The 24,805-nt window shown below is 40.6% G+C and overlaps 1 protein-coding gene across 1 annotated transcript; it reads left to right on the top strand.

Moving 5' to 3' along the window:
* The first annotated feature begins 1,531 nt into the window (after window positions 1-1,531).
* LOC127362380 (uncharacterized) lies at window positions 1,532-23,812 on the top strand. The gene is made up of 2 exons (XM_051398053.1): window positions 1,532-1,797; window positions 23,293-23,812. Exons 1-2 carry the CDS (start codon window positions 1,706-1,708, stop codon window positions 23,810-23,812), a joined length of 612 nt encoding a protein of 203 aa, XP_051254013.1. The 5' UTR covers window positions 1,532-1,705.
* Window positions 23,813-24,805: the final 993 nt, after the last annotated feature.

A 24,805-nucleotide genomic window follows, 5' to 3' on the forward strand; every position in this document is an offset into this window, starting at 1 on the left:
TGGGATGATGATTCCTATTTTTGGTGATTCCTTTACTTCTTTCTAGCACCACTGTTGAGGTTGGGTTTCCTGTTGACCAACACCTTGGTCCATGAGGATCAACATTTGCTGTTGGTTTTCATGGTCACATGAATGTTTTTGTGGTCCCCCTACCTTTCATCTGGTGCCAGCATCATCCCAAAATTTCCACTTGGACACAAGAAACATCAAAATAGGCAGATTTCAATAAAATGTATTCAAGTGCCTAAGTTGATTAACCATTTTTAATTTGAATGGCTTTTCTCCCAGTGCCATCCTCAGGAGAAACCAAAGCCCTACGAATTTATTATGTTCTGTCCAATGCTTTCACATTGTGTGGTGTAAAGAAAATTCAGCATCTAGGAGGTGTTACTGTGGCTTAAGACTTTTTGCATCATTAGAGATTTGTGATTTGTCATTATATAAGTTATCATCTATAGGAGATAGGATGTGTAGCCATTCTGGTCAGTTGTACTGGAATTGTTGTTGTGTAAGTGAGATGTGTGAATGTGGTTGTATGCTTATCTATGTTAGCCCAGTGATAGACTGGCAACCAGCCCAGGGTGTACCCTCCCTGTCACCCAGTGGAATAGGATTCGGTGCCTTTGACCCTGGGCAACATAAAAATCTCTGTATGTCTTAAGCAAACTAGCTTGCATGATGTGCTGTCTGAACATACGTTTCTGTATGGCCACACTCAAAGGTGGTCTGAAGATCCTGTCGGTGCAATGAAAGCCTGGGATGCGATGAACCGTGAAATAGGGCAAAACTTCTCCTTTCAGACCAAAAGTTAAGGCATACTTTCACACCTCGACACGATTGCCCAATTACTGTATAAAGTGGGAGTAACCGTTGAATTGTCTTTTTCGGAAAGTTACAAAAGTTGTTGGACACTGCCCACCAAATTCCACCATCAAAGGAGTTTCAGACTTTGTTAGACAATCTGGAAAGCATTAATTTGAAGTGCATAGTAAGCAGGAACTGACAATGGATAGGACATCGCTCTCTGGCGCAAATTTGTTATTTAGCATAAAAAACAATGTCGGGTTAAAATATCCAGCTCTCCAGTTCTGGGGCCTTACAAGAGAAGTTCAGGCACACTGTTACCCCTCACCAGTGCCAATGTCAGTGCCTTGTGTCTTGTGCCAGCCTCAGCAGGCGCCGGTCCTCGGCTCGCACCCCATGCCCCGGGTCTTTGCAAACTCCCCCATGTGCATATGCTCCGTATGGTTCAAGTGCCGACGCCAATTTTCCACCATCTGCCCGTGCCCTGTACTTACACACAGAGGCAAGGTCTCCGCTGGATAGCGACCGCCACCCTTCACCTTGTCGGAGTAGAGAAATTTCAAATGTTAACTTGCAGCCGCAGGAGTAGAGAGTGATCCGCAACCGCCATGCTGAGGAAACAGCCGAATGTGCTCATGTTGAGGGGCGGAGCATGAATTCACCTCTACCATTTCATTTAGTTTCCCTTTTTCTTTTTCCGTGCTCAGTCTTTCCCCTCTCAGTTTCCTCTCTTCCATGCTTCCCTGCTCCCCTCTACTCCTCCTTTTTCTATTTTTCTTCCTCTGCCTTCCCCCGTCTCCCTCTCTTCATCTAGCCTCCTCTCTAGCTCTGTGCTTCCCCCTTGCTCGGTCTTGCAAATGGCTGCCCGCCAACGATTTGTCTGAGGAGAAAACAGATTTGAATGAAGAATGGAGACAAAAGAGGGAACAAAGAGGCAGTAAAAGGCGCTACACACAAAGAGACGTATGCCTGTTGGAGACGCACAGTTTGTATGTGAGTGTGTTTTTCTTATGTGTGTGTTCAAGGGTCTTTACTGTACAGTGGGCAGCAGTCCAAGAATAGAGGGTAATCCTTTACCTAGGCTTTACCACTGGGAATGTCAGGAATAAGTCAATCATGATGATGCATTCACTCTTCTGACGACACGTATGCATGTTCAAAGAATATCTAGGGCTTGCAGATGTGCCAGAACCCTGCTTCAGCGACATCATGGTGCACTTTATGATGATAGGCAGATACTCACACACATCCACAGACACGCATACACAAGCGTAAAGCCATGGAGGCAAGGCCAGATAAGCAGATTATTTGAAGGAGGCATTATTCACCATATGAATGCAATAATTGTTTTCATTATTTGGTGGGAATTTCAGCAACACTAAATGAAGCATTAGATAGTGTTTGGTTCCCCAAAGCAGGCTAGAGTTGTGCGTTCAGCTCGCCCACCATGGGCCTGTGTTTACATGATGTGTTTTCAGCCCTTATCTCAAATCACAGCGAGCACGGCTGCTTCCGTTGCTGCTTTTATTTGTTTAAAGGTGGCTTTTCAGTAAGAGAATTCAATATTTTGAGGCTATTTGGTCCATTTCTTCAACCAGTGTGTCCTGTTTTATGCGAGTGTATATTCTCTCTGTCAGGGAAACAGTGGTGGGCGGGCTGAGAGGTGGGGAGGCCTACTTTAACGGTCTTTTGAAGGAGATAAATGGCTTACAGATGGTCCAATCAATATATTCAAATGAGACATGGCGTCTAGCAATGAGCATTGAGCAGGGAGCTGGGGGTGGTGGAGGGTGGGGGCTAAAACACCTCAGGTCATGACTAGACCACACAGCAAAGATGCAACCTCAGACCTGGACGCAATTACATGTCAGTGTGGTTCACAATGTGAAGTAGTTCAGACACTGAATAATTTGATCTGAATGAAATGCAAAAAAATAAATTCTGAAGCACTGTATATGTGCTTATAAGGCATTATATTTGGCTTACAAGCACATTTGAATCAGTGAAAATGAACTGCAGCATAATACAATGTGTCTCAATGTTAACCCACCCATAGAGTTTGCTGTAATAACCTACGAAAATGTATGAGTGTTCAGACAACTATGGACAGTAATGCAGGTCACAACTGAACAAGAGTTCAGCAAAATCTCATTTTTGCATTTAAAATAGTGTATAATATGTAATTGCTGCCACTAGGGGTTTCTCACATCAAAACAGTAACAAATGATGTAGCTTGATGACATCATGAGGTAGTGTTCATGGGAATTGGTGTCTTTGATAAACAGCTACCATTGTCAGTGGCGCTGGCACATGTTGTCACATCATTGTTCCTGTGGCACAAACTGCAGATGGAGGGCAGTAAGTGATACACTATCACTTTTGGCTTGTTTACAGTTGTTCAAAAAGATCAAACTGAGAAACCAGAGGGAGCTTTTACCAAAAGTTGTCCATAATGGGGAAAAATGCAAAATGTGACACAACAAACCCAGAAAAACCTGTGGACGGGGCAGCAGAGAAATGTTGCCATTATATTTAGAATCTTTTCACAACTTTACCTTGCCATCAGACAACCCTTTCCAAAGGGAACTGAAGCCGGTACATCTACTAATCAATGCTCTCTTCAAAGTGACAAGACTGACGCATTAGTTTGGATCACCAAAGTCAGAATCACAATAACAAACTAAGCGATCAAGGCCGTGGCAGACCAGTGACCTCCGTGTTCTCCGAAGTAAAATTACTATTTTTATCAAAGGACTCTGGTGTCTTTGAAGAGAGCATGTAACGACTTCAATTCAGTTTTATAATTACAATAACAAATAAGAAATTATGTTTTTTCATCAGTGACCACACAATATTACACAAGAGTTTATGAAAATGTAATTCATAACAGAGAAACAAATATCTAAATAGCAGGCAAAAGTGAATGCAACTGTAAGTAGTAAAGTTGAGTCCAATACCTTGTGTAAAGTTGTCCCCTTTACACATCGATAGATATAAAATAAAATCATAGATATATAAGTAAAATAGATCATAAAACAAACAATATAAGACATAGTGGTTTTGGGAGCTGTGTTGGTGAGCTTTCTTGTTCAACCTCTGGGTACAGTGACTCAGAGGTTCAGCCCTTAAACTGTCTCAAGCAGGGTATATGAAGCATAATAAAAGCAAAATGCAAACAAAAAACAGTTTACTTTCTGCTTCCAGTCTTGCTACAGCAAACTAAGCTGTCCTAGGGTACTGGACACAGACATGAGACATCTGGGTAAGGGTCACCCAGATAGAAACGCATTACCTGCAAAACTATTGTTTTCTTATGGAACGTGTGTCTTGCGCTTCTCTCATGTTCTGTGTGTTGTTGTTTCTAGTGGTTTTTATACACACATGAAAAATTTGAAATAGTTTTCAGCGCAGGCACAGTTCCGTTGCCCAGATAGCCAATCAACTAAAGCAAGACGCAGAAAAAAAATTCCTGTTTTGATGCCGTTTAATATGTCGGTAAATAGGTTAGTTAATTGGCTAGCTGTCTGACTGTGAGAGAGTAACCTCAGTTATCCTCCTCTTTAAAATTAAGCCAAAGTGTACTCATCTGCAGCTTGACGTCAGCTGGAATCAACTTTTTTCCTGTAATTATGTTTTTTTTCCCAAACGCTCTTTACCAAGGTGTTTTTGAACTGGCCGTGCCTTGAACTTTTTGTAATTTTAAATGCAAACTACTGGTTAGCAGGGTATATATAACAGATATAGGGGTTACACTTGAACTACAATAGTGCAAAAATTAGTAATATAATTAATGAGTCTACCTCAAATATCTTCAACAAATGAATCAACTGCTTTTTTTTCTTCTCTACTTTTATTTCTTTACCATTTTATGAGAAATAAGCGAATAACTCCTCCTTTGATCCACATTCTGTCCAAGACAGAGAATTCTGGTTTCTAATACTTGCACAGGATCCGCTATCATGTGCCATATGGTTTTGAGCCAAAAGATAATGAAAGGCGATAACATAATATAGATAATGCTAGAGAGAATAACCCATATCCCAAGAGATAAAGTTGTTTACTGACAAAAGCATCTGGTTGAAAAATGGCTCGGGAGCGATTCAGCCAATACGGAGCACAAAAAAAGATAGTATATAAATGGGAATGTTGTGTTGTGGGGAGAGAGAGTGGACATATGCCCAGCATAACCAGTGCTTGAGGGTGGTGGTATTGGTGGGGGGGATTCCCTGGAGGGGGAAACATGGCTTCCCAGTCTGGAGATAACATCCTCACATAGGCTCCTCGGGAGAAACATAAAAATCCACCTAGACATTACCCAGGTATTTTATCATGCCCTATCAGATCCCATTCTCCCTTATCACGCTTTACACACACTTAAACACGGATACCCATTTCTGGACACATTGCTCACATTCAAATATAAGAGGTGGAAAGGAGGGGCCACATTTTCCACAAGATGGAATAGCTTTGGTGGAAGCACCAGGGAGTGTCATCATTTAACAGCAGCAATATAGCAACTCCTGGGATTATGGGTAATGTGGTTTGAATTTTTAAAAACATTATCATTTGTATACTAAAAAAATAGCCATGTTATTTGTAAGTGTAAGTCATTTTGTGAAAAGTAATTATAGAATTCAGCCTTAACCCTAACAACACTTTCTCTAAACTAACCCTGCAGATCGTTTCAGTTGTATGTGTGGTTGTGACGTATACTGTCACAATAAAATGGAAGTGAATTGAATTAGCTACTCTGGATAATTATAAGCTCTCATTATCAACTGTTATCTGTTTCTTTGGTAGCAAGTAGACTGAAATCTGTTAACTGCGGAGGATTCAGTGCTTTGACCATTATAAATAAAGTTCCATTCACCTCCACTGTATTTAGTTATTAATGTCACAAGTGTCAGCATCCACTTTCTCAAAAGTAAAACAAACACAGATAGCCACTATCTGCATTCCAAGCATGTAAGAGAAATTATGGTGGCAGCAAAATTCACAAAGAATGCAAAAGGCCCTATGTGGAGCCAGTGTTTGGTTTGTCCATTCTGGGCTACTGTAGACACATGGCAGTTCAACATGGCATTGAACTGCCACTCCCTCTTTAGATAAAAACGGCTTAAAATGGCTAAAAACGGAAAATTCTTATTTTTAGGTGATACATGAATGAAAACATACCTATAAATAGTATATTCCATTTCTGACAATAGAGAGAATTTCATTGGAGACAAACAGTTTCACCTTTTCCCAGTGTAGCTTTCCTTGTTTCAGGAATTCTCTTCACGGATACAGATGATTGGCACATCAGAAGGAGAAATTTCTCAATAATTTGCTTTTGAAAAAAGGCTAAACCCAAACTTATTACAAATCTGAAGCTTTACCATTCCATTTCAGACCTTTAGGCAGAATACAGTGGATCGACAGTGACTACAGTCTGATGGCCAGTTGATGGCAAACTAAAAGCCAGACAGCAACCTGCCCAAAAAATAAGCCTCACTTTGTACTGCAGCCCAGGTTAGCTTTCAGGCTAATGTTTTCTTGTGGAACCTAATGTGTCTTTTAGACCTTGTGCAACACCTTTTGTTGATGACACATCCTTGATTACAAAGGTTGGTGGAAATACAGGCTGGTTAACTACATAGCAACACGGTTCTCAATGACTTGAACGGAACCTGTTCAAGAACCAGAGCTAATTTGTTGGAAAAACACGATTTGTGTTGCACCTAGGCTTACTGGTGACATCAGTTAACAGGCTACATAATTCATAAGTCAACTGTAGCACATTCAACAACTCAAAAACTTGCAAATGTCTGCAGGTCTGATTTTTTGCAATGCGACCTTAGTGTGAACAGTCAAAAAGACAAATCAGATCGGAGTAATAAATCCGACATCTTAATGCGTACCAGTACCTACCGGTGTTCCACCAAGACACGGTCTACTCTGCCTATGATTGGCAAGTTTTGGTCGCCTTTGTTGGTTTGCGCTTAACAGTGAGGTTAGGGTTAGAGGTTAGAGGCAGAGTAGGAGCTGGTGGGGAAAAAAGCCTGTGTAACTTCGTCTTTGAGCAAACACACGGTTAACTTAACAGTGAGAAAATAGTGCTTAAAATGTCCTTGTTAAAAGTGATAAAAAACAACAAAATAATTAGGGTTGTTGTATTATAAGGCTTCAGCTGTTTTTGGTCAAATTTTTGTACTGATACTATAAATCCCCCCCATTCTTTTTACTTCCTTTCAGCATGTAACAATATTAGCAATACATTTAAAATGAATTATGATAACTGTGTGTTAGACTTTAAATAAAATGCATTTAACTACATATAAAACCTGATGAGTGTACAGGCAGGATGTTAAAGCTGAGATCTTTTTGGCTTAGAATGAGGCTGAAATAGGAAGCTGTGAGGACCCCAGGAAATATCGAATAGTGTATGTGCATGTGCATGGGGGTTTTTGTGTGTGTCATTAGGTCACGTGTCACAGACAGCATTAACAATAGTCCATTTTGGAGGAGAATAAAGGCAGTTTCTCCCCCTCTCACACCATCCACGCCTCCCCACTCATCACCCGGCAGTCTGCTTCAGGCTTCAATCTCTCCTTGAGCTTTGACCTCAGGTACAGCCAGGTGTTGACCATCCCCCTACTCATCTCTCTGCTTGCCCTCGCCTGCCTTTTACACACACACACACACACACACAAACACACACACACACACACACACACAATGAGGCTTGTGCATGCACATGTTTATCTAAGAAGCTCAGAAACAAATCTATTTGCATATGCACACACAAGCAGACATATATTAACACACACATGCATGCTTAAACATAAACACTCTAGTGGTGACATCATCACTACATCATATCCCACGCCTGTTTGCAGCACAACAAGGACCTTAATGCAAATAATGCTTTGTGATTCATGCTTTTCAAGATATCCTATAAAAAGATATACAACCACACACCAATACTAGGCCTTTACATGTGAAATAAGCTCACATAAACACTCAAGAACATGCACACACACATACACACTTTCCACACACACCCTCAGAGGGGTTTTAAAAAATTAGAGTAGCTCAAGTGGGAAAACAGTGTCCATTTGTCTTTGGGCTAATATGAGCGTGGCTGCATTAGAGACAAATAGCATCCACTTCCATTTCCTTTATCACTGTCAGGCCAATTAATAGGCCAAGGATCCTGTTACTGAGTCACTAGACGGAGGCAACAATTACACACACCCACTCGCGCACACCTACACACACCCACACACACACACACACACACACACACACACACACCCACACAAAGAGAGCTCTTTCAGCTGCTGACCTTGGCTGCTCCCCCAACACAAAAGACCCCAGAGATGGATGCCTCTTTGGAGAGCACTGGCTCTCTGGAAGGGTACCATTGCCGTCAGCCCCCAGACACACACACAAACACACACACAAACACACACACACACACACACACACACACACACACACACACACACACACACACACACACACACACACAAGTATACATGCATACAAGTGGATATCCAGATGGTCATGGATTGACAAACATATGTATGTGAATCCTGGTTCATTCTCGTTTGTTTTGAAGCTGCAGGAGCCAAACATGTTATAAAATCCTGGCATCATTTTGGTCTCAGATATAAATACGTGCGGGCTACTGGAATCCCCCAGCGAGGTTCACTGCTCTCTGATGTACAGCTGCACTGAGGGCGATGGAGAGCCTCTCCTGGCTTTAATGACACGGAGCATTTATCAGTCATGTAGATTACAATGTCACTTGAGTGTCATCTGGAGGACAGATCCAGGCTGGGAGAACCATGCATTCGACATAGCACACACACACACACACACACACACACACACACACACACACTCCTGTTATTCTTATTATTACTATATTATTATATTATTTTTCAAACTAACTAAGCATCCATGTAGACCACTGGCTCCCAACCTTTTTCCTTAAGGGAGCCCTTTTCTTTCATTGTTTAAACTGACTCAGTGACATATTTTCTGGATATTTTATATTCACTGCATATTATTTCTATTTATTTCTATTTAACAATCATACATACTATGTCATTTTTGGCAATTTCAGTGTTTTTCTTCTAATTGTTCTATAACTTCTATGGTTGTACTGGTTGAACTTTTCTAATGCAGTATGAGGCTGTTTAGCAGAGAGTGAAGGCTCTGTGAAAATAGGTTTTGGTGAATTCTGATGTATGGATTTAGAAATATAGAATTCTACAGTTGTGTATTGATAATCACACTAAATCAAGAAAACACAAGTTTAGAAAATGAGGCGTTCTTACCTCTGAACTGTGCTGTGAATATGTCCATTTCTGATGACAGCGACACAACTGGATTAGTCAACCGTAACACCTCTGTATTGACTTGATGGTTCTAGTTCATATGGACTGCACACATGCTGAATGCACATAAGCCATTACTAGCAAAAAAAAAATTTAAATTATTTTATTTTATAATTATTTGTATGTTATTTGTCAATATTGTGTTTGTAAATTCATGATTTAATAATCCAGATGATTATGATCAAAATGTCTGATAATGTGTAGAAACAATTTATTAGCCCAAATGTTCCATGGAAAGTGGAACTTATGTGAGTATATCTCACATCCATGATTCAGTTTTTACCCAACACTGCCTCACGTGTGACTGAATGGAAATGACAATGAAAATATTGTCAATTAAAAGTGTTTATTGACGAATGACAGAAGAGTCTTCTCTTCTCCCAGACTATAATATTACCCATGACAAGATTTTTTATTGCAGTGCAAAAAAGGAATGTAAAAAAAAACTTTTTCTTCTGGGAAATTAGTTGTAAATTTTGTCTAAAAAGAAAAATAATCTTGTCAAGCATGTTTTGTATTAGAAAAGTTTTAATAAAGTATATCTAACTTTGTCTTAATAAGATATTACAGCTAATGTTGAGCTAACAAGTTAGAAGGTTTGCACCCCAGCCGAGGAACAAGATTATTTTCATTATTTTAAGAAGTCTCTCAGTGGCTAGATCATTATGCTAGATTTAAGAATTGCAGCCAAGCAAAATTGTCTTATTGCATTGGCAGATTCTTGTGCTCAGTACGATACATTTTGATTATATTTAAGAATATTTAGCTTGTTTCTAGAAGGGCTGTTTTTACAGTGTAGGACCGAATTGGCTTGGGACTGAGAGCCACAGGCAGGAAATGGAAGTCAGAAAGTATTCAAAAACAACCTCTAAAGCCTTTAAACTCATCCTTATATTTCTGGAGTTCATATGGGATGCCTCAATGACCCCGATTTTCCCCGAAGACACTACATACTTTATATAGTGTACATAAACAGTATACAGTATGGGTGAATACATTTTTATGAATAACCAATGCCCAGCCTTTTTTTAATCAACTGATACCACACATGCATGAATGCGTTGACTTTTCTCCCTCACGCACTACGTCCCGCACACACACATTCCGTTAACACATTGATGAGCCTGATATTCAATCAATGAAGATTAACTTGCTTAACTTGCCTAAGGTAAGTCCCTTCTGTCCGCTGCTTTTTTCCGAAGGAAGAAGCCCAAATACGATTATGTGGAAGGGGAAATTATGCCAAGATGAGTAGAGCTTAATATATGGTAATTATTTGACAGGATATACTTACACAGCGATTAGCATATCTCCAAGACGAGACAGAGATAGAGAGCGGAAGGAGAGGAGAGGGAGGGAGGAAGAGAATAGAAGGGAAGACGAGGGCTATGTGATAAGGATTTCTTTCTCTCTCTCTGACAGGGGGTGGTAGGAGACTCTGCATAGGCAAACTGTTCTTCCATATGTACCTTCACTGATAAGCCATCTCTATAGGGGCTGGGCCAATGCTAAGCAGGCCTGACGTGCCTGGCATACCAGACAGATAGCACATGTCACATATCATTCATTACACACAGTCCAACGTGTGCACAAATGCTCCCACACATACTGCAGCAGTTCTAGGAGGTGTGGGGTGTGACAAAGTTCAGGTACGGCTTTTAGCTGACATGCAAAAACACACACGCAGTCAGCTAATATCCCTCTTCACAATACATGACTGAACATTTGCTGAAACACCCGATACAGACACACTGCAATCCATTACAGTGTGTTTGTGTGGCGGTGTAGTACATACATCTTACTGTCTGCCTCCGTGTCCTATCGGCTTGGCCCTGCCAATACTCCCACTGTGGAGAGTATATTTGACTAATGCATGCTGGCCAAGATTCTTTACACACACACACACACACACACACACACACACACACACACAACACAGAGTAGAATAAGGAACACCTTCATGCTCCTTTCTGTATGCTCTTCTGCATCAGTTGCCTTATTGATTGCGAGACAGAGAATCATGCATGATTACATGTACATGTACGTAAGTGCTAGCGTATAAGAGCTCGTGTACGCCTCTTATCAAAGCTGCACCCTCAACTTAAGACATTGGTGCAAGTGACATGGCAGCAAGAAGTAGGTTATACACTTATCCATTTCAGTTTTTATTGAATTTCACTTAAAAACACCCTTTTTTTCTTTAGAATAACACATTTTATTCCCAGAATTTGTTCTGTTTTCTGCTGCAAGACAACACTGTTCCCCATAGTTTAATATTGCTGTATAATATCTGGTTCAGTTATATGTTTGTTTGCACTTTTTTCTGATTTCTTTCATTAAATCTTCACCAAAACAAGACTCCTACCCAGATTTTAAGCAAATGCATTCCAGTAGCTCTGTACAATAAACCTAGGGCCCCAAACATGCTGGTACACATAAGTATGTTTACTTTCTAAACCCCCTAGATGGGTTAGAAACTCTTCCTAGGTCCATAAATATATATCAGAGAGTTTTATTGTGACTTTATTTTGAACCAGAACCTGACAAACACAATTGAATCTCACATAGAAATACATGGTCTTAACACTCACCTTTTTCTGTTGTTGGGGTGGAGATGATGGTCCACTTGGGTGAGGTATTGCTTCCTTCCTGGCTGCACATGTATGTAGAATGATCAGCCATAATATTTTGAGCACTGACAGGTGAAGTGAATAACACTGATTATCTGGTTATCATGGCTCCTGTCAGTGGGTGGCATATATCAGACAGCAAGTGAACATTTTGTCCTCAAAGTTGATGTGTTAGAAGCAGGAAAAATGGGCAGCGTGAGGATTTGAGTGACTTTGACCAGGGCCACATTGTGATGGCTAGACGACTGGGTCAGAGCATCTCCAAACCTGCAGCTCTTGTGGGGTGTTCCTGGTCTGCAGAGGTCAGTACCTATCAGAAGTGCTCCAAGGAAGGAAAAGCTTGTTTTACTCAAACCTCTTGCAGTCTGAGTTCACTATTTGTGTTCATTGTACAGTGTGAATATAATAGGAAATATCCATAAAATATGTCATCAGTTTAATAAATGGAGGTTAAAGTTGGGAACTCTGTGTGACAGGGATCAACCCAATCTACAGGAACCTCTCATAGGATCCTGCTCCAACCTTAATCATTCCATAAGCCAGACATACTGGAGAATCATACGTACATTTACCTGCAAAGGGCCCCTCTTCCTGTTTTGCTTGGTGGCTTTTTAAAAATCCCAATGATCACCTACTGTGTAGAGATCTCACACTGATGACTGTACTAAGAACGTAATTTAATTTTAGCAAATAAGACAAAACTACAAAGTTGGTGAGTGGCAATGGAAGCCCTGTTTTATGACTCGTTTCTATTTCTATGTTTGAACTGTATGTGTATGTGAGCGTTCATTTGTTGAAGGTAATAATATTTCCATTTGTTCTAAAAGACTTAGAAAACAAACAAATCTTTAAAGCGTTATAGTGGTTGAGTGAAACAATGTTTGCCTGTCATTTGTGCGTCATTATGTAGTGTATTATTATCAAATGAGGAAATCAAAAAGATATTTGCTTGTCTTCCACACACTCCCCACCCATGCAGAGGCTGACCTCGCCCCCATCACAGCCTCCCAGTCCTTTCAATCATGCCTCTTTTCATCCTGATTGAATATTTATTGGCTTATTTATTCTTAATCACACACAGCCGCTTCTCTGCCCCCCTTCCCACACACACACACACACACACACACACACACACACACACACACACACACACACACACACACACACACACACACACACACACACACACACACACTGTTAAATGGCCAGCTGAACCCTCAGTCCTGGTTGCCCCTGGCAATCTCTCATCGGGCCAGTCAGTAAGTTTGTAAGTGCCAGTCGTTCAGTGAATGGGTGAGTCAGTGTATTGGTTAGTCTGTCTGTCTGTCAGTCAGTGTAGTGGTTTGCCAGTAGGTCAGCCAGTCGATCAGTCAGTCACTGAATCCATCTGTCAGTAAGTCATTGATTTCTTCTGCCAGTCAATCAGGCAGTTGGTTAGTTAAAACTGCTTTATTCCTAAATTGACATGAAAATTAATTTGTTTTTCTGAGTGTTCAAGCTGTGTCCTCCTACAATCATCCTCAGGTTTAAAAGGGAACTGTAAATTATTGCTGCATTGTGTTCTTGATATGATTGTCTGTAATAACTGTCCTCCCCACAAACAAATCCAGACAGCATCAGTTCAAAAAACTAAATGTGACCTATGTATATGTTTAATGGACCTACAACCTCTAGTGGCAGTCTGGATAAGGATTCTTGTTAGACTTAAGTAGTGTCATATTGGCATAAAGCCACCAAACCTTTTAGGGAGGAGAATGGGGTGCATATATGGGTCAAGCATACTTGGGGCTTTGATACAGCAGACTGCTGTTGTTTCCTGTTTCCTACAAAGAGTCAGCTGTTGCCGTTACCTAACCTTCACCAAGTAGTTCTTTACACCAAGACATCAGGTTCAGGGATGCTGGAAATCAGTCTATGGGTGCCCGGATAGCTCAGTGGGTAGAGCTGGCAACCCATGTACAGAGGCTGAGTCCTTGCTGCAGCAGCCCAGGGTTCAAATCCGACCTGCAGCCCTTTGCTGCGTGTCATCCCCTCTCTCTGCCCCCTTTCCTGTCTATCTTCAGCTGTCACTATCATAAAAGCCAAAAAATATATACTTTAAGAATCTATGAGTGACATTCATGGTTTTTTCATTTCATTCATTTGAATGTAAAATCCAAACAAAAGAAGACAGTCATTATAAGTTTAACATTTTTATCATAATTCTAGATTTTAGCCCCAATTAGCACCCCTTCTTCGAGGGCCCGTGATTGGGTTGCCAAACTCAAACTTATTAATTATGAGTTTGCTATGTTTCCACAGTAGCCCAGAGTGGATAAACCAGACGGGCTCTGGATGGGCCCGTTTGCATTTTTTGCAAGTATTGCAGCAACCATAGCCACCATTCACGCATGGAAGGCAAAGGTGAAGCAAGGAGTGGCAATCTGCAAGTACTCCTCTAAATGCCACTAAATCACGCTGGTCCTTTAAGTAGTTGTTTTTAACCATAACTAAAGTCTTTCATTAAAAAGTAACTCATTGTCTTATCTGTAATTATAGCAGATCATTAAACAAACATTTGAATCATTTTTGTGGTTTTGGAAGGCACTGATGACATCATCCTGAAGATAGGGCCACCATATTAAAGGTCACTACTAGAGGACATTTTTAAAGGCAATGAGAAACCTACCTATTTTGCTGTTCATTTTAATACTACATATAGGGGCTTTAAATGTTGACACTTTGGGAGGCCCCCTGGTAGCTGCAGGGCCCTAAACAGCTGCTTAGCTTATGCCTCAGACATGTATAGTATGAATGCAAAGCTCTGTGGATGATGTGCATTCATATGGATCTCATTCAGTCAGGGTCTCTAGCGAATGTTCAGATCAGCCTCCTTTGATATCTTCCTGCCAAGCCCAGAGAACATTATCCCACCAAGCATGAGCGTGTGGCTACCAAGCATGAGTGTGTGGCTGTCTGGCCCCTGCCTGCCCCCCAACCAGAATAACACCAGGTAAATGACTTTCTAACTACCCACTCATTGTTTCCCTCTCCATTGCCCTGTCTTTTCCTCATGCCGTCCTGCTCTAATTGAATCACCATAGACTCAGTGCATCAATTCTAACTTTGCTATTGAGATTTAATCGGGTGTGCAGGAGACCGGCTTGGCGGGCCGAGGGGTCCTTTTGTGAGAGGCCCATCTGTTGGTGACACAAGGGCCCCAGATCGAGCCTGGCCCAGAAACAGAGCGGGGTGTGGGAGGGATGGCAGAATGGACCGCTTCCCTCAGAGCAACCCAAAACCTCCCACCCCTCACTTCTTGGATGTCTGTCTAGGCTTCTGCTGTCACAACACGCATAAACACACACACATAGAATGGTATAGCTACATTTGTGAGGACATCATTTTATGCAATAGTTTTTTTGTTTTTTTCAACTTGGGTTTCATTTTTCTTTAGCTTTTCATTGTTCCTATTGGTAAAAGAAACAGAATACTCGCCATGGTAATTGCTGTGATCTGGAAACATAGCAACCAACTCTGTCCAGAAACGCATAGATAAAAATAAAAATATATAGGACATCATATTTTGTCAGATTATAATGAAATGTTTGTTCAACACAAACTTTTATTTTAATTTCTTTAAGGGTTATTGTAACTGATGATTATACAAATAATAATTGTGTAATCCTGTATACCTTTATACTGTGAGACTGTGATATTTTCTGACATGGTTATTGTACCGTGAAATTCTAACAGTATTCCAAACCTATACTTCCATATGATAAACCAAACTGTTTGGACAGTTGCATTGGTTTTAGCTGTTTTGAGGAAACAAGATTAGTCATTTGAATGTCCCACCCTCTCTTCCTGTGGATCTTCCATTTCCTTCACAAAGCTCTGCACATAAAACTGTTAACATAGTAAACTTGTCAAAAGCCTGTGAGTGGGCACATACACCCAAGCATTATTTCTTTTCCTTACAGATAAAATTTTGCTTGCAAGCTTGAAATTGAATGCAAGCTCAACACAGAGTCTGCAAGTACACACTTAAATGTACAAGTTTATAAAATTAAGGCTACAGGCCTACCAGAGAACTATTTTAAGTGCACCTATTTGAGTAACGTAATACCCAGTGGTAGGTAGAGCACTGAAAATCTATACTCAAGGAAAAGTACAATTACTCCCATAAAAAACTGACTCCCGTAAAAGTGTGAATTAAAACATGTAAAAGTAGAAAAGTACCTGCATGGTTAATAACTGAGTCAAAGTACAAGTTACTTTACATTTCAAATATTTTGAGGATGTGATTACTACTGCAATTATGAAGGTAGCGTTGATGTTGAAGTCAGCATTACATTAGCTTAATTGCTTTCTAAAGCACATCAATTTAAAAGCCCAACAGACCACTAGCTACGCAATAAGTTCATGTCATTATCATAACATCAAAGATTAATGTTACACATGAAGAGTGAGCTAGCTAACTACATGTTCACCTACAGAATGTGCAACCTACTTCAATGTGCAACAAAGAGGATTTTCTTCATGTAACTGTTGTCTTGTCATGTTGTTTTCATGTTCGCATCGTGGTCAAAAGGCATCTGCGGTTACTCGCATGATCTCCCCGCCTACACTCAATTCCCGCATTTAGAGCAGATTAGTTGTGAAGGTATAAATGCAAATGTAGTGAGGTATAAAACTTGTTACAGGCTTAAAAATATACTCGTGTAAGCAGTAGTACAGTTGAAACCCATAATAATCTGCCTAAACTGTATGCTTCCTTAGATTTTTGCCTAAAATAGGCAATTAAAACAATTAAAAGGTTGACAATTGACAAAAACCTTTACTTGGGGGATGCTCATACTCTATGTGCTGAGCTACAAGAACACACACACACACACACACATAGCGAGACAATAGCAACAAATGCTCGATCATTTCGTCATTTGCATTGCAGACACACACGCAGATGCAGAAACACCTACCAAACAAATACCAACATGCTCACTGGGAAGTGCACATATGGCACTATACGTGTTTTGCACAAACGCAGCGTGCAACTCAGGCCACACACACACATGCATGAGCACGATACACCACAGGGCGGCACACGAGGTGACTCAGAAAATCAGCTTTTCACTTCTCCAAAAGAAATTGATCATAACAGCATGCATACAAAACACACACACACACACACACACACACACACACACACACACACTCTCTGCCTTTGTAACCCCCCGTCGCCACTCACATATACTGACAGATCTGTGTGTATGTGTGGAGGGTGGGGGAGCTGTTGGTCATATCGGCAGCGTTGATAGGTTCCAGCTCAGCATTCCCATCATTCACTGGGGTTATGACCTCTCTGTAAATGGCCTGACGGCAGGGAGGAGGAGTGTGTGTAGGTGTGTGTGTGGCGTGTGTATGCGCTGAGATGTTCATGAATAAGGAAAATGAAGAACCACAGGGTACAATACCAATGACCATGATAGAGAAATCGCCATGGTGATGTGAGGATGACAAAGGTAAGGGGCAGGCAGAGGATGATGACAATTCTGATCATGACTGTGGTGATGATGAAGAGGAGGGAGACTGATATTCAGACTGAACGGTCATTTGGTTGCCACTCCATTATTCAGTCGGACACTGCCGTCACAGCACCAGATTCCTACATTTCTTTTTTTGGTGGATGGACCTGATTTCGGATTTCAAACCAATCATTAGTGACTGATGGACCAGGCACTCTGATGTCTTTTCAGTGAACAGTAAAGCTGAATACACTGGCATGAAGTCAGTATAAGTTAAATAGATTCACAAAGAACATTGGTCAGTATTGAGAATGCATGCTGTTTGTGCTCAGTGACTTTGTTGATTAATATGATAGACTGTATAAATAAAAGTACACGTAGTCTCAGAGACGTCTCTGAAGAGCCATTGTGAAGCTCAGTGTGGTCGGCTCCTGGCTAATCCTGTCATGACGTTGGTGGAGTATTACTTTGAAGCCTAGAGTTTGGTATTATGTCCGTTGCCATGACAGTTTGTTCGGAGCCAGCAGAGGTGATGCGAGTTGAGCTGCTCTCATTAGCTGCATGGTTTTGACAGGAAACAATGGCGGCTCGCCTGGTCATACACAATCTCGTATTACAGATAAACAGTACACTAAAATATTTTTGTGAAACAATTTTAGGTGAGAAATAGACAACACAGTAACATAATCTGGATTAATATCTGATCAGCACCGCCTAGTTTGACAGTTTGATCTGAGTTTGGTGCGTTGAGCTGGACGGACTCACTGAGAATGACCTGTCAATCACAAGGTAGCCACACCCTAAAGCATACCCTGCTTTATGGTCTATTTTACTCTAAATGGGACTATAAGTTACTAAATGAACACCATGCTGTATGGAAGAAGACTGAAACTACAGATTGAGACCATAAACTCATTAGGAAACTGTTTACTGAGATAATACATCAAGTGAGAAGAGTAGGCTAATTTGTCTATAAGACACAATGCTATGAGATTTCTTTGCAGGCCATGGAGCTTCCCCTTGTTAGTTATAGTATAGAATGCATGTCGAAGCTACTTCTGTGTTGGCTTCACTACACAGACGTGGAAGCTCTGTCCATTATATATACTGTCAATGGCAAAGAGTTGGAGCATGGGTGGAGCTGAGGCAGGGTGAAGGCTGGTTACTGAAAACAGCCGCCTGTGACGGTGCTCACCTGTCACTCAAATCAGCCAAACCCTCAATTATGCATAACTTTAAGCCTTAATATAATTTATATGACTGAATTAGACCAAAAGTGTTTTTTTGTATCAGGCTGTGAACATTTTTATTTCTGCTGTAGAGTTGGGCATTGTAATATGGGGTCTTATGGAGATTGACTCACTGCTGGAGCCAGCCTCAAGTGTTTGTGGTGTCCTGATCTGTGTGACACAGCTTGATGACAACACCAACTGCTGTTTGGCCCACAGAGGTGCTGGTTGGCTCAGTGGACGCTCGGAAGGGATATCATCATACCTACAGTACTGATGATTCAGAGGTCGTGAATCAGACTCAGGAGGAAGATGTGACGCTAGAGTAGGTGTCCTTGCCATGATAATGATGTAAAGATGATGGAAGTTACAGTTACAGTAATGAAGACAATGATGATGCTGCGCTGCTTTTTTTTTTTTTTGATTGGTTTAATTAAGCTGAGATTTTTTATATCTGTTTAAAGAACCTTGTTGACCTGGAAGGATTACATTACATCGCTAAAGCAGTTTCAATTCAATTCAATTCAATTCAATTCAATTTTATTTGTATAGCGCCAATTCATAACAGAAGTTATCTCAGGACACTTTTCAAATAGAGCAGGTCTACACCGAACTCTCTATAACATTATCACAACAAGAAACACCCCCACACACAAACACACACACACACACACACACACCACAAATTAGCACAATGCACAGGCGGGGCACCTCAGCTGGCCTCCACAACCCCAGTTGACACAGGCCTGACCTCTGTTTTGTGTGTGTGTTTGTGTGTGTGTGTCTGTGGCTGGTTGGCCGTGCTCAGGGTGGGTTGTCACTGTGCTCACCTCTTTCTGCCAACAACAGGAGGGGTTGGGGGGGGGTATGTCTGGCATGGAGTTGAAGGCAGAAAGAGAGAGTGGCTGTAGGCTGACATGAGAGTGTGTGTGTGTGTGTGTGTGTGTGTGTGTGTGTGTGTGTGTGTGTGTGTGTGTGTGCGTGTGGTGTGTGCTTGTCCTTTTCTCCCAGAGTCGCCTGGTCAATTAAATTCACATTGAGGATAAATGATTTGCAAACGATACACAAACAAGTGAGTGTCTCCGTCCTTGAGCGGCTGTCCAAGATCAGGATCGGACCGTACAGGCGCGGGGTCAGAGAATGTTCACCTACAGTACTGACCAAGAATCAAAAATGTATCATATCTTTGTTTACGTATTTCCTCATCTACATCAGCAATACAGGGTTAGGGTTTTTTATTTTTTAACTATAATATAATGATAATAATGATAATATAGAACTATATAATATTAAAGTTAATATTTCACACTGATGTATTAAGCCGTTTGGCATATTTTAATAAATAAATAATTAAAATAATAAATAATAAATAAAAAAAAGGTAAAATCATATTTTACATGACCAAAATAAAGTAATGGAAAAGGTTATTTGTACCAAAACTACAGTACTGTGTACGTGTGAATGTTAAAACAACTTGGAAATTAACTTTTACTTCAAACTTCCTGTGAATATATATTTTTTTAAATATATTTTAACAGTTTAAGCAAGAAAGGGCCTAAGATATGTAAAAATCACATTTTGTCAAAAGCTGACTTCTTGTTTTATATTTATTTATATGATTCCATAAAATCTAAAGACTGGATGATCTTTGGAACATGCACTGCCAAAACAGCTCATCAGTCACATTGTTTTAGGCATCAGATTGCTCATTTGTGCTCCCTTATGTGACAATAGTGTAGTTGAGTCAAGACACGTCTATTTGTAAATGTCTTTGGTTTTGTTTGGTGTTGTTCTGCTTGGTGTGGTGGTGGATAGTCAGGCTTAGTCCAGTGGTCATGGTTTGGCACTACATGGACTAAAGTCTACCATCAAATAATGATGTATTTTTGTGCCACATTGACGAAAACCTTTAACAAATGCATGTGGTGGAAAGAAGAACTTGAGAAAGATTTGACACTGTAGATGTCTGTCCCTGTGGTGTCTTTGACATCCCCGGAGTCAGAGCACTGGTTGGAGCCGCTGTAAATCACCTTGTTGTATTCCCTATCGGCAATTCCCTGCGTTAGATGTAAAAGTGATCTGACTCTACAGCTGTGCTGCTGAACGAGAGTCTGTCACTGGGCAGCGTCTCTCATTTTTCAGAGGGAAATCATTAAAGTAGCTAAATAAAATAAAAATAAAATAATTGCCCCAAAAAATACAACCGATGATAGCAGATATTTGTCCAATTGCCCAACCCTTCTATATATAATAATTATATTAGGTAATTGTATAATATAGCTGCATCATTATCCTAACAACAGCATAACATCATAGCAACTAGAGCTTGTAACACAATATCAATTCATCAAAATTACAAAAAACAAACAAAAAACATCTTTTATCTAGTGGTTGAACATGAAAACAATCACTTTCAGGTTGGGAAAGTATAAATTAGCATAATTACTTTTTCTTAAAACAGTTGCAGAGTAATGTATTACAGTAATATCAGTGTCTTCTGGTGGACGCTATATATGACATTCTGACAAAAACTGCTCCTTCAGCTGACATACAGGAAATAACACACAGTGTAAATGGGTAGTATTGCAGTAATAAAGTATTTCATTTCTGGTGTTAACTACTTATCTCATACACAAAAGACTTTCAGACTGTGGTACATTTTTGTATGTTTGGTTTTTGTGTGTGTGTTCCTGTGCATCTGTGTGTGTGTGTGTGTGTGTGTGTGTGTGTGTGTGTGTGTGTGAATGAGACAGAGAGAGAGAGAGAGCATCAGGCATGGAGGAGACCCCCTTCTGGCTATCCTCTGAGGGGTTGATGATACTAAAGACACTGGAGAGCGCCCCGGCTGTGACCCACCCACCCACATACACACACATACACACATACACACACACACACACACACACACACACACAACCCTCCAACCATTCTGTTCTCTTTACAACTTTACAAAATAGGCTTTTAATTTAGCTGGGCGGCCGGGGCGTGTGGGGCCCGCCAGCATCAATCATCATGAGGAGGCTGAGGAGGCCGGGCCGTCCCCTGGGCCCTCTCACTGACGAGGATGTCCCAGGCGCGCACCGCACACACACACACACACACACACACACACACACACACTTCTTCCCTCTGCTCTTTTATACAGACACTCGTTCGCAAGACCTCAAGACCTTATCATTCTCTCATACACACATACACACTCATGCTCGTGCATGTGTATACACACACACACAGCCTCCATCCCCTCCAGGCTCTAGATGATGAGACCAGACTGAACACAGATGGGAAATTGAGGTAAATGTGGGAATCAAACATCTTTCCTGCTCTGTATTTTGATTTTCTTTATCATATTTAATCATAAACAAAAGCAGACTAAACCACATGACAAAACATACAAGTGTGTTCATTGTGTATGCAACCTAACCTGAGTCTACTTTCTAGATCATTTTTTGTATTTTTCTTTCTCTTTTTGTCATCTTTTTGGAATCCTTTGTACAATCATGTTCTCCTCTAAGCCAATTTGTATTTGCATTGCAAACATTAATTTCCATTTTGGGTTCATGTGCCTACCTCCTTTGTTAATTGGATTTGGATCATTTCCAAATGTTCAGAGTGTACCCAGCAATAATTATATTCCCAAAGAGATCTGTATGGATTTTGTCACAGACTTTGACGGCTTGTCGGCACGTCGCCGACGTGACAGTGATATTTTATTGCATGTGAAAGACGCCTCACATGAAGCGAAATGTCAGCAGGACATCATGTCTGAAACAGAGTGAGGGAGAGAGAGCACATTGTTGCCTTAAGACAGTGAGATATGATGAGTCTCCAGAGAATTAAGATTTTAACTTATTCTCTGGCATTAAGTCCTACTCATGTACTTGAGAACAGTTTTTAGGTATTGCTGAGTATTTCCTTTTATACACTGTAAAACACTGTGATATCTCATGGTGAAACCTTTATTTATAAAGCATTTTAATGGAGTTTATATGGAATAAAGTCGTTTTTTATATTACACACTGTAAATTGCACAGAAAACCACTGTCACAGTATTTATATGGTATTTTCATATGGCAACACTGTTTCTTTTGATGGTAAAATTAAAACTTGTATTTATATGGTAAAATGTGGATTAAAACTCAGCGGTACTAATATCCTTTTACCATAAAAGTAGAAAAAGTTCTACCATAGTTTTTAAGGTAAAGTTCTGGCAACCAGGACCATGAAAATAAGATTATTATTTTTGACAGTGTATAGTGTATTTACTCAGCTCCATTTCAGGATAAAATATTGTACGTTTTACTCGACTAATTTATTTGAGAACCATAGTCACAAGTAACCTCACAGATTAAAGGGATACTGCACAGTAATATCACATTCCCATATATTTGGTGAACTCACAAGAGATGGATTTAAACAAGAATGGTCTTAATCAAAGCAGCACAGAGTAAGACATCCTTACTTTTAGTCTCTTGTGTGGGACATGTTCCAAAAACACAGGATCCTACATTTGCCATAATGAAATTTGAGAGCATCTTTTGCATCTTTGCACTGCACCTTGCAAAGCCCTTGCTTAATCGGGGGCAAACAGAAAAGGTACAGAAGGGTACTGTACATGTAACAACACAAGTGGACAACAGTCTGTGGATATAGCTAGAGGTTGTTTTACTTCGATCTGTGCAGTCAATTGCTCCCATGCATTGAGTCATAACCTGTATTTGTCTCTATCTCACAGGAAAGGGCAGAGCCGTCTGTACTTCCTGAAAAGGCTGGGGTCCTTCAACATCTGTAAAAAACTGCTGCAGATGTTTTACCAGTCTGTGGTGGCCAGCGTGCTCTTTTATGCTGTGGTTTGCTGGGGAGGAAGCAGCAAGAGGGGAGACGCCGGTCGACTGGACAGACTGGTGAGGAGAGCTGGCTCAGTAGTGGGCACAGAGCTGGACTCTCTGGTGACAGTGGCAGAGAGAAGGACCCTGGACAAACTGCTGTCCATACTGGACAACGCCCACCACCCTCTGCACGACACCTTCACCAGGCAGAGGAGTGTGTTCAGTGGCAGACTGCTGTCCCAGTCCAGCTCCACCAACAGACTCAAAAACTCTTTCGTCCCCCATCAGACTGTACAACAGCTCTCAGTAAAGGCAGGGAGGACAACAGATAATAGACAATGGACAATTTCTGTCTGTATTTGCACTTTTACTTCCATTTGCACTCCACTCCATTTGCACGGTTTACTGTTGCACTGTTTACTGTAGCTACTGTTCATTTTATATATTACAAATATATATAACATTTCATATTTTATCTTTTATTTTGTCTGTAATTCTATTCTTAAGGTTAGGGTTTTTAATTTCTACTTTAATGTATGTTTAATGTATGTTTAAAGTATGTAAGGTATGTTTTGTATTTTGTATGCTACTGGATACTTGAATTTCCCTCGGGATAAATAACGTATCTATCTATCTATCTATCTATCTATCTATCTATCTATCTATCTATCTATCTATCTATCTATCTATCTATCTATCTATCTGTCTATCTATCTATCTATCTATCTATCTGTGTTTTTATGTAGTCTGGATTTCTGTTTATGTTCTTTCAACATTTTCCCTGAGGTTGCCCAGGGCCAATTTGGACAATCAAAACTTTTCTTCAGGAACCACAACTTCATTCATAAATTATCCAGTTGGCACCCAAAACTAGTGGTCAATAGGGCTGATAACACCGCTGGACACAGGAATTGTTGCAAATAGCTTGCCTCCTGCACACGTTGGCAGTGGTGGCATTACAGCTGCTAGCATACTGTAGACAACAGGGTCAGCAATGCCTGTGATTTGTTATCCGTGCTTAATTAACCACTGGCAGTCAGAGCTCATAGATATACAGACAGGCTGATGTTGTTGTTTTCAACAAGAAAAGGGTCACCTGATAGGGGTATGACAAATTAGGGAAAGACCCAATCAGGAAGTGAATGTGGATGTCTGCCTCATAGTCAAAAGTCTCAGTTTCCGCCCATCCTGAAATGCAATCAGCGTCAGCAGCATTTACAAGTCTCCGCTTTATAGGCGATCGAAAACATGTACGAATCGTGTGGAAGCTAGGCGTAGACGTGTAAATATTATGCGTTTTAAAATGAAACGTATTAGTGCAGATGTAGCCTACATCTCTCACCCTCTCTTTCTCGCTCTCTCCTCTTCCTCCCTGTGTCTCTCTACCTCTCTCTACCTCTGTTTTCCTGGTCATGTCTA

This window comes from Dicentrarchus labrax, unplaced genomic scaffold (assembly GCF_905237075.1).
Source record: "Dicentrarchus labrax unplaced genomic scaffold, dlabrax2021, whole genome shotgun sequence".
In the NCBI taxonomy this organism is placed as follows: domain Eukaryota; kingdom Metazoa; phylum Chordata; class Actinopteri; family Moronidae; genus Dicentrarchus; species Dicentrarchus labrax.